At 44.7% G+C, this 12,088-nt stretch overlaps 1 protein-coding gene across 3 annotated transcripts in view; it reads left to right on the top strand.

Moving 5' to 3' along the window:
* LOC115198752 (metabotropic glutamate receptor 8-like) overlaps nt 1-12,088 on the top strand; it is a 230,261-nt gene that overhangs the window by 71,539 nt on the left and 146,634 nt on the right. For 2 of the 3 annotated variants that reach the window (XM_029760997.1, XM_029760996.1), the window contains exon 3: nt 10,065-10,281. In XM_029760997.1, the coding sequence (XP_029616857.1) occupies nt 10,065-10,281 (217 nt within the window). Of the gene's footprint in view, nt 1-9,739; nt 9,765-10,064; nt 10,282-12,088 lie in introns of those variants that run through there. The other variant, XM_029760998.1, reaches the window with a different exon arrangement.

Here is a 12,088-nt window from a genome sequence, read left to right on the forward strand (position 1 = left end):
GACAATCTGTTGTGTTCCATCCAGCTGTATCATTGAAACCACCTGATGTGCTGCTCAGTGACAACCACAACACAACAGTCTAGTAGAGGTAGGCTGAGTGCTGGGGTTGACTGAGGCTGGGCTGCTGACCAGAATATGCATGATCCACAATGGCATGGGAGCAGAGGAGTGCATCTTCCTCTCTCTCTCTTCTTGCCTCTTCTCTCCGTCTCTTTTCCTGACACTTCTCTCTCTCGCCCTGGTCCCTGCCTCTTTCTGCCAAGGGGCATCATGTAACAAATGTACAGCCCTGACGGTCCAGCAGCGCTGTTCAGTGTGTGGTGTGTGTGTGTGTCTAGTCTAGAGGCCAGCAGCGCTGCTCAGTGTGTGGTGTGTGTGTGTCTAGTCTAGAGGCCAGCAGCGCTGCTCAGTGTGTGGTGTGTGTGTGTCTAGTCTAGTGGCCAGCAGCGCTGCTCAGTGTGTGGTGTGTGTGTGTCTAGTCTAGAGGCCAGCAGCACTGCTCAGTGTGTGGTGTGTGTCTAGTCTAGAGGCCAGCAGCGCTGTGCAGTGTGTGTGTGTGTGTGTGTGTAGTCTAGAGTCCAGCAGGGCTGTTCAGTCCTCCAGCAGGAATTCAGAAGAGTTATTTGCGGTCTAAATGTCAGCCAGCTACTGGCCATTTCCACCTCAATGAGCCACATTGCCCATCTACTACACAGATAATGGCTGCAGCTTTGTGTGTGTGTGTGTGTGTGTGTGTGTGTGTGTGTGTGTTTGGCCCTCTGTGTATGTCCGATGGCTGGGTGGTGGCAGAGTGATGGATAGATCCATTTAATGTCATGTGGAGGATGGCCCTCAGTGTGTGTGTGTGTGTGTGTGTGTGTGTGTGTGTGTGTGTGTGTAGGCACAGCCTTGTGTGTATATGTCTTCCAGGTCTGCATTACATACAAGGCAGATCTTTAACCTCAGCTTCTCTCTCATCTCTTTGTGCTAAATGCATTGGATCACACATATCTATTAGTATGTATGAGCAGCAGACATCCAGTCAATCAAGTCAGCCAGAGGTTGCGTCCCAAATGGCACCCTATTCTCTATATAGCGCACTATTTTTGACCATGGCACATAGTGCACAACTTTAGACCAGAGCCCTATGTAGGGAATAGGGTGCCATTTGGGAGACCCCCAGACAGTCAGACAGCAGCTCCTCCAATGACAATGCCCGGCACTGAGTTTGACATGATCCTTCTATCCAGTCCAAATCACATCACACTTCATTCCCCGCCGCACACCGAGAGGAGGCCGGCCAGTTCACGCATAATTATCTTCATGGTCGCCTTTAGCCTTTTGGGGGCCCTATGCGAGATTTGTACTCATTTTGCTGTGGGTCACAGATAAAAATGAGCAGTTTTACAGCTAATTTCCTGCAATTCTACACATTTTGCCATGACTTATGCCATGTTAGTGATATTTAAGTGAGAGGGACTAACACAATCAATGGGGGCCACCTGGAGGTCAGGGCCCCTAGGCATGTGCCCTTTGACCGGTCAGTATTCAGCCATGATTACTACAAGTTTATATAGCTGGCTCGACTAACTTGCGAATCTAAAAATTGTTAGCTGACATGGCTAATTGAGTGATTGTCAGTGACTGACATAACAAGAGAAATACTGCTGATGCACAACCACATTCTGAACTTGCACTTTGTGTATTCTACTCTTCTAACTTTCTAATTCAACTTTTCTAACTCTTTCTAACTTGCTTATGCCTGCAGCCGGCCCAGATCATCCTCTATATCCTATGAAGCTGTCGTGGAAATTACCACCAGGGACACCTGAAGTCAATATTAAATAATTCTTTATTATCAGCAAGCTGGAGAGGTTCCAACAAATGTATGCACCAAGTAGTACACATCTGTCAGGAGCTCTGCCGGTGCAGTCCCGTTAGTTCTCTTATATACTGCTTACACAGACAAGTTATATTTGCATGATTTAGCTTATTCAATAATCATAATTAATTCATCATTAACATTTGGTTCATGCATTTGACCGACCTATACCTCACGAGGCTTCCTCACTCCAAGCTGAGACTTTGAAACTGAGACACCCCTTTCGGTTCTCAAAACAATGTTCTGGGCGTACTGCCAAATTGCTTATACTGATAGTGAGGATTCTTCCCAGGCACGATCAATCAGTCACTTGCATGAACCCAGTCGAATTGGTTATTAGAAAAGCACAAACATAAAACTTTTCTTCACATTCCCTCCTGTTATCGCTCTGTGATAATTATCGTTGAATTTTAAGGTAAGCATTAGATTATAGCTTCTATTAAAATTAGGTTCTTCTATTAAAGTAAGCGAAATCAACACATACAACCAGACACTTCATCCTTTCAAACCCTTCACTCTGGGTTGTGCAATCTAAAATACACACAAGGGATCTATAGACTCAGATTGTTTCCATAGCTCTTACCTATAAAACCATTGCAGTAGAATGTTTTAACTTAAGACCTACGCTTCATACAGTTACACATATGCTTTATTACACAATTTGAATGATTGGATTCTGACATAAAATGTTCCTTCACAAAGCCATGGGCTCAGACAGGTTCATCGACTTGTACGGAGGAGGAATTTGAATGTAAATCTGACATGATGCTTCTATGACAAGTGTGTCAAATTGACATTGACACGGTATGCCAATCTATGTCAGATAATTCATGTCAGTTGAGACAACCATAACTAAATGTACGCATTTATTCATTGTATTTCTATGTCAGGTGTCATGTAGTTTTTATATGTTGCATGTATGTGTGCTGTTTTTCTTTCAAATAAGGATGTCTCTACAGTGATACTATGTAAAAAAGAGTAGAGCAGGGGAACCCTCAGTCATATTGACGAAGATATTAAAACTTTATTGCCTAGGCACCACATCTGCCTCACCTGACACACACACACACACACAGGCACGCACGCACGCACACACACACACGTACACACACACAGGCACCCGGTAGCCTAGTAGGTTGGAGCAGCAACAGTTATGTCAGAGTCAGAAGATCAGGCGCAAAATAGGCGGTATTTAATTTACACTGCAGGCGATGAGAGAACTGAAACCAGAGACATTATTTACAAAGTATACAAAAAAGAAACAGTTTGCCAATAACAATATTAGCTTGACTTGAGCACAAAGCCAAAAGCGCCTCCAACACAGTCCCAAACACCCATAAACTCACACATCTGAGTAGGCCTGCAACTGGCAGAGCTCTGTAACGACATACTAGCTCACCAATAGCTCATCCTGAATGAGGAGTAAGGAAAGGAAAAGGGACCTGCCCTATCAACCTCTAAACTTGCCAATTTGACTGGTGTGGTGGCCACGGTACCTAGCCACTGGCGCCCACACTGGCACCCACACGTGTTGATGTTATGTTTGCTATCTTCACCGTGCTGAGTGCACTGTGGGTTGTGCTACTAGCATGTCAATATCACAAATGTATGAATATTCTCTTTCGTGGTCTATTAATGGAAGGTTTTCATATTTAATTTCTACTTTACTGTATATCTATGTCTTTTAATTAGTTCACCTTGTTATCTAGTAACCTGTGTGCGGTGTTGGAATGTGCTGGTAATTTGATTGGCCAGGTCTGGATGCCAGCTGCATGTGTGAGGCTGTAATCAGGGGTAAGGAATCACTGCAGGATTGAGGAGAGGGGGATGTTATCCAGGTTTGATTAAGTTGACTGGAGCCAAGTTGGGGAAATATTCTCTCTCATCCCTCTCTCCCCCCCCTATCCCCCTTTATCTCTTCTCTATTCTACCCTCCCTGTTTCCATCCCTCTTCTTCTTTTCTCCCACCTATCTCCCCCATCCCTCTCCTTCCGGTTTTTATCCTCCTCTCCCGCTATCCATCCAGCTCTGCTCTTCACACAGACAAGAATAGTAATGTTGTTTAGAAGCAATTAAAACCTCTGTTGGGATCCTGGGTCAGGATTGAAGGATGAATTTTGACAGAATGAGGCGATTGTTTTTATTTTCTTTGATATATACTTTATTTGTTTGTGCTGAGGGGATTTGAGCCATTTACATAGAGCTTATAGCTAGCTACATCTCTCTGATCACCTCAGCAACATGAATTAATGCAGGAACACACACACACACACACACACACACACACACACACACACACACACACACACACACACACACACACAAACTACACAGGGCCTTATTAACCTAATTGGCAGATTTGGGTGCTACGGTGCAGATTGGCATGCTGGGAAGGGAACTTGATGAGTGTCATGCCGTGCTTATCATTAGGCAGGAGGACAACTGGTGATGTCATTATTCTCCTTGGATACAATCTGTTACTGTAGCTCCTCATCTTCACCTGTAACACAGTCTAAAAGGGGAGGTGACAAGATGGTGGAAATATGTGACACATAAACATGTCCTCTGTTTCAGTTAGCTGTTTGAGTTGAGTCTTAATTTCCTGCTAAATAACCACCATCGACCCTGACCAGCCACTGTGTCGTTGCAGCAGCATACAGCCCATCAACTCTGTGTGTGTGTGTGTGTGTGTGCGTGTGTGTGCGTGTAACTGTCTCTCCCCTCGCCCTTTATCCTGACGCATGTCCGCCCTTCTCTGTCAGATTGTTTTACAGTAGGTCTTCCTGTGTTTGTGTGTGTGTCTGGGTTAATTAGCTACAGAGCGGTCCCATCTATCAGCCTAATGCTCCGTCCCTGCCCAAGACAGCTCCATTAGCACCGTACGCACGCACACACACACACACACACACACACACACACAGAGCAGCCCCAGCAGGGTAGTGGTGTGCTGAACCTCCAGATACCTAGAGGAGAAATGTTTCCATCTTCCCCCAGAGGGACCTGGTTCAGGGTGGATATTATAATGTAGCTTGGTAGAATGAGCAGGTAACTGGTACTAGAGTCCCCTCAACATCAGTTGAAGTATAATTTACAGGTCCCGATGGACAATGCTGGCCTCCTTATAGCGTATTTCCCAAAAGTGACATCATCTGCCAACGTGACATCGACCTTACAGTAAGTCACTGTCTGTCCCCATCTCCTCTTCTTCCCTTGATATTACCTGTGTAAAGTCTGCCTTTCAGACATACATACAATGCTAACCTGTGGCCTGTGTGATTACATGTATGTGCTTGTGTTTGTCAATATACGTGTGTGTGTGTGTGTGTGTGTGTGTGTGTGTGTGTGTGGGCACATGTGTACTGTATGTGTCTAATAGTATTAACAGGCTCATCGGTGGGATGTGTAACCGTGGTGACTTTATTTCCCCTGGCGTCGGTTTGGACGACGCCACTCAGCCACTCCCTCCACACTCTCCGAGCGGCAGGCTGATTATTTGATCAGCTCTGATTGAATCTGCATATTCATTCGAGCGAATGGAATTAGAGGTGGATTCACAGCCAAATCAACTTCTCCAGCGAAATCGGGAACGAGACCTTCATTTCCTTCCTCCTCCCCTCCCTCTGACTCTCCCTCCCTCTGCTTTGAGAACGGCTGCTTTCTAAAGCCTCGGCTCGTAGATGATTTCTACTGTACGGTAGGGAGTCACCAGCTTGTCACCACAGAAGGACTGATATTATGGAGTCGGCGAGCGGTTATTTATCCTTGTTTCTCTGCATTAGTCCAGAACGCGTAGAGTTGTGACTCGTTAGACTGGTGACTCGTGAACAGAGCCACATACAGCATATACATAATTATGTATATGACTCAGGTCAGCAGAATGGGTTGTATTCGTAAAGGTAGCTTTGACTTTAACTGTACTCTGTGCACAGTATACAGCACCTTAGACAGTACAGTATACAACACAGTATACAGCACAGTATACAGCACAATAGACAGTACAGTATACAGCACAGTATACAGTATACAGCACAGTATACAGCACAGTATACAGCACAGTAGACGATACAGTATACAGCACAGTAGACAGCACAGTAGACAGCACAGTAGACAGTACAGTATACAGTACAGTAGACGGTATAGTATACAGCACAGTATACAGTACAGTATACAGCACAGCAGACAGTACAGTATACAGTACACAGCACAGCACAGTATACAGTACAGTATACAGCACAGTAGACAGCACAGTAGACGGTACAGTAGACGGTATAGTATACATCACAGTATACAGTACATTAGACGGTATAGTATACATCACAGTATACAGTACATTAGACGGTATAGTATACATCACAGTATACAGCATGGTATACAGTACAGTAGACGGTATAGTATACATCACAGTATACAGTATAGTAGACAGTACAGTATACAGCACAATATACAGTATAGTAGACAGTACAGTATACAGCACAGTATACAGCACAGTATACAGTATAGTATTTATTTAATGTGTGTGGTATACTGTTTATTTATCAACTCATCACCTCTCTATGTTACTCATCCCACTCAGTCTTTCATTTTCTCATTCTCTCCGTCTTTGTCTTTAACAGAGATCAAAAGAGGCATGCTTTCCGAGGTCATTAGGTCACTTTCTCATCGCCATGCCGATGCGGACGAACGTGATTTCATATTCATGAGCTCACATCTTTCTTCCTTTGATGTGGGAAAATAAGATACACTGTTCTATCCTTCATTTGTTTACCTTCAACCAACATTCATTATTAATATCTACTTGGCTAAACTTTACGAACGTCTGTATTGCTTTGTGTTTGTAATACTCCTTAGTTTTGGAAACTATAAACTCTTCAAAAGTTCACTTACGATTCGTCAAAACAAATATCTTCCAAGAGCGCTGACAACATTGAAAATGTAGCTAGTATAATAGTCTTTCATGGCTGGAAGATTGGTGAAAGTGAGTGAACGTGAGAGCCTCCTTGCCTGAGAATCAAAGAAGTCTCCAATTTCTTGTTCGTTGTTAGATGTGCTGTTTTTGAGCTGACAAGCGTTGATAGCACTGAGACTCAGAGACACTGAGCAATGGGTTCCATCAGTATTCACTACAAGGAGCTGTCCTTCTAGAATCCCTCCACACCTTCCATTCCCCATCTACTGATTCTGCTGTGTTCAGCTATCAGGACAGTTTGTGTTTACATAATGTGTGTGTGTGTGTGTGTGTGTGTGTGTGTGTGTGTGTGTGTGTACAGAGAGAGAGAGAGAATGTGACCTGCCTCTGGGTCTTGATTATGATTGGCAGCTCTTCCCTCTCTCCGAGAATGCCATTGAAGCAGCCTTAGACAACGTGTTTGTGCACACTTATGTGTGTGTGTGTGTGTGTGTATACAGTGCATTCAGAAAGTATTCAGACCCCTTGACTTTATCCACATTTTGTTATGTTATGCCTTATTGTAAAATGGATTAAATTGTTTTTGCCCCCCATCAAACTACACACAATACCAGTAATGACAAAGCAAAAACAGGTTTTTAGAAATGTTTGCAATTTATAAACTGTAAAGAAAAACTGAAATATTAATTTACATAAGTACTCAGAACCTTTACTCAGTACTTTGTTGAAGCAACTTTGGCAGTGATTACAGTCTTCTTGTGTATGACTCTACAAGCTTGGCACAACTGTATTTTGGGAATTTCTCCCATTCTTCTCTGCAGATCCTCTGAAGCTCTGTCAGGTTGGATGGGGAGAGTCGCTGCACAGCTATTTTCAGGTCTCTCCAGAGATGTTTGATTGGGTTCAAGTCTGGGCTCTGGCTGGGCCACTCAAGGACATCCAGAGACTTATCCTGAAGCCACTCCTGCGTTGTCTTGGCTGTGTGCTTAGGGTCATTGTCTTGTTGGAAGGTGAACCTTCACCCCAGTCTGAGGTCCTGAGTGCTTTGGAGCAGGTTTTCATCAAGGATCTCTCTGTACTTTGCTCCGTTCATCTTTCCCTCGATCCTGAATTGTCTCCCAGTTCCTACCGCTGAAGAACATCCCTACAGCATGACACAGCCACCACCATACTTCACCGTAGGGATGGTGCCAGGTTTTCTCTAGACGTGACGCTTGGCATTCAGGCCAAATAGTTCAATGTTGGTTTCATCAGGCCAGAGAATCTTGTTTCTCATGGTCTGAGAGTCGTTTATGTGCCTTTTGGGCAAACTCCATGCGGGCTGTCATGTGCCTTTTACTGAGGAGTGGCTACCCTTTGGCCACTGTACCATAAAGGCCTGATTTGTGGAGTGCTGCAGAGATAGTTGTCCAACTGGAAAGTTCTACCATCTCCACAGAGGACCTCTGGAGCTCTGTCAGAGTGACCATCAGGTTCTTGGTCACCTCCCAGTCCAGCTCTAGGAAGAATCTTGGTGGTTCCCCCAAACTTATTCCATTTAAGAATGATGGAGGCCACTGTGTTCCCCCTTCAATGCTGCAGAAATGTTTTGGTACCCCTCCCCAGATCTGTGCCTCGACACAATCCTGTCTTGGAGCTCTTCAGACAATTCCTTTGACCTCGTGGCTTGGTTTTTGATCTGACATGCACTGTCAACTGTGGGGCCTTATATAGACAGGTGTGTGCATTTCCAAATCATGTCAAATCAATTTAATTTACCTTAGGTGGATTAAAATCATGTTGTAGAAACATCTCAAGGATAGTCAATGGAAACAAGATGCACATGAGCTCAATTTCGAGTGTCATAGCAAAAGGTCTGAATTCTTTTATAAATGCTTTATAATTGCTTCGTCAATATGGGGTATTGTGTGTAGATTAATGAGGATAGGCTGTAACGTAACAAAATGTGGAAAAAGTCAAGGGGTCTGAATACTTTCTGAATGCACTGTATGTAGTGTATGAGTGTGCGTGGGAGTGGGAGCATACAAGAGTGAGTGTGTGTACATGTCTGTGTGTGTCAGTGTGTGAGAGAGTGTGTGTGTGTGTGTGTGTGTGTGTGTGTGTGTGTGTGTGTGTGTGTGTGTGTGTGTGTGTGTGTGTATAATTCAGCCCTAGGGCAGTCTCTCCCTCAAAAGAAATCAACCTATCAGTCGGCCATCTCTCACCCAGAGTCCATTACTTTGCCATCTGACTTTCAGCCCTCCCTGCCTCCCTGTTCTCCCTGCATGTCTGTCTGCGTGCCCTTTATGCCTCCCCAAGCCTCTCTCTCTCTACCTACAGCACTGTCAACAAGGCAGGTCCTACAGGCCCTAGTTTTGTAGCACCTGGACTACTGTTCTGTCATGTGGTCAGGTGCCACAAAAAAGGACTGCAATTGGTTCAGAACAGGGCAGCACTGCTGGCCCTTGGATGTACACAGAGGGCTAATATTAATAATATGCTTGTCAATCTCTCCTGGCTCAAAGTGGAGGAGAGATTGACTTCATCACTGCTTGTCTTTATGAAAGGTATTGACATGTTGAATGCACCGAGCTGTCTGTTTGAACTACTGGCGCACAGATCGGACACCCATGCATACCCCACAAGACATGCCACAAAAGGTCTCTTCACAGTCCCCAAGTCCAGAACAGACTATGGAAGGCGCACAGTACTAAATAGAGCCATGACTACATGGAACTCTATTCCACATCAAGTAACTCATGCAAGCAGTAAAATTAGATTTAAAAAATAGATTAAAAAAAACACCTTTCTAACAAAACCTCTGCCTGTCTCCCTATCCAGCCTCTCCCTGCCTACCTTCATACCCCAGCCTGTCTCCTGTCTGGGGCTCTCCTGCCTAGCTTCTCTGCCTCTCTGTCTCAGGCTCCTTGACTGGGGTCTCTGCTTTTCTGGGGCTCTTTCAGCTGGGCTGTCTGGTCTCTGATAAACCACTTGGATGGAATATGACCTCTGGCTAGTGTAATCTATCTCCATTTCTTCAGTGCCACGCTATCAGTAATTACCCTCTCATTCTGTCCCCCTATCCTCTGAAGAGTGACACCATTTCTACTCTCATCTATCTCGACGCATCCCTTCATCTCTATCTCTCTCTCTCTCTCTCTCTCTCTCGGCTTACTCTGTCTTTCCTCAGAATCCCCTCAGATCATGTATGCGTGTCCTTGGCTCCCAATCTAATTATAAGTTATAATATGTTAAACACCTTCTCTCCTTCTCCGTCCTAACTCTCCCCTTCCCTCTTTTCTCTCTCCGTCTCCTCAGATCCCTCAGATCAGCTATGCGTCCACAGCCCCGGAGCTCAGTGACAACACGAGGTATGACTTCTTCTCCCGCGTCGTCCCCCCGGACTCCTACCAGGCCCAGGCAATGATGGACATCGTCACGGCGATGGGATGGAACTACGTGTCCACGCTCGCCTCCGAGGGGAACTACGGCGAGAGCGGTGTCGAGGCCTTCGTGCAGATCTCCCGGGAAACAGGTACATGGAATAACAAAAACATGCTCAGACACACTCATACAGACAGTACTGAATGGAGGTGCTGAATCTTCATGAACACAGTCTACAATTCTTGAGTGTTTGGACATCTCTCTTCAGTGATGGGTCTCTGTGGAACTCTGAACAACAGTAGCTGCCCTAGTAAATGCCAGTCTCAAATATCTCTATTTAAAAACATCTGTGATATTAACTGTCAGATAGTATCTGTCAGCTACAGATTGACAGTCAGTCAGCATAAAAAAAACACATTTCATCAGATAAAGTCTCTAGTGGTTTTAACTTGTCTCTGTGTGTTTGTTGAGAGTGCTCGGGTTTGCCAGCAATCACTGATGTCTATTTTTCTTAGTGTGGGAAGGGAAACATCAAATGACACCTCATTTCCCATATGCTGAAATGCATAATGTTCGCTTGGGGAATATGGCATCAATTCAGACACCATATTCAAACAGTCAATTCAGACACGTGAATTCCCCCCCAAACTCACAGATATACATCAGTGAGCCCCTGCTGTGCTTACTGCTGTAAGCAGTGCTGCTAGTTTCTACTGTGTGACTTGACTGTGGGTTTCTATACTGTGGGTTTAGTCGTTGTGCTGCTCTCTTCCCTGCTGTGCTGTGCTGAGGGCTATGTGGTGTGACAGTGAACAGTCAGCTGTTCAGATGTTTAGCCTTGCTAGGGCTGTGCAGATGTTGACATGGCTGGAGGGGAGAGGGGGGAGGAGGGGGAGGGGAAATTGAGAAGATGAAGAGGAAAGAAGCAGGCCCAAACATCAGCAGTGGAGCTGTCTGTATGTCTGTCCATTTGATACGATGCTGAGTAACACATTTAAAAGCTAAAAGAGAATACCCTGCAGATCCAAACACACAAACTAACATATTTTATTCAGTAGGCTCTGGGTAGAGGGCAATTGCAGTCCTAAGTGGTTACAAATGAAGTAAATGTCCATTCCCTGTTTCCTGCTCCCGAGCAGACAGCTTTTATTCCACTAAACTATGTATTGTATTGTAGTTGTGGAGTAATACTAACACCTGTCGTGGAAATTCGTACTGAGAGAGACTGTGTCATTTCTTCAAACAATTATCTTTATTTAATATCGATTAATTATTGCAATAATGAAGCTGTCGACCCCACACTCTAAAATGTGTTGTCGAGGCTTAACCTTTACAGACAATGTTCATTCTTATATAGCTGACACTAAGAATGCTTAGTCATGGCTGGTTCCACTCCTCCCATGCAGATTGGGGGGCACCACAAGCCACTTTGGGTTCATATTGTGGTTATCTGCACCCGGTGTTGTTTTGGCTTAGTCTCCCAGATGCAAGGATGATTTCGAGACAATGAGGGATTGTTCTACTCCTAAACTATCTCTAGTAAAACCCATTATTGACCATACACCCAGATTAGCTGCAGGGAGCTAGAGTGGAGACCGTAAAAACACAGCATTAATAGAACAGAAATGTCTTACAATTTGTTAAGTATTAATTGTTAACTATTAATATAAAAAAAATCTGGTAAATATGTAATTTTTCTCACACACCATGATCCTCCCACTACCCTGTCTGTGGCGGTCTCTGGACAACACACGAGGGTGGTCCGGAAGATGTACCGTATGTTTGCGCGTACACGTGTTTGTCTATGTGCCTACATGTATGTGTGTGAGGAGTCTGAGAGGAGAGAGAGAAGTCGACTGACTGTCCCTCTGAAGTGGTTTTAATGAAGAGAAGCTGGGAGGAGGAGAAGAGAGAAGGATGAGGCGAGGGGGAAAGGGGAAGAGAGGAACAACAGAATG

The sequence above is a fragment of the Salmo trutta genome, chromosome 8 (assembly GCF_901001165.1).
Source record: "Salmo trutta chromosome 8, fSalTru1.1, whole genome shotgun sequence".
NCBI classification, from domain to species: Eukaryota; Metazoa; Chordata; class Actinopteri; order Salmoniformes; family Salmonidae; genus Salmo; species Salmo trutta.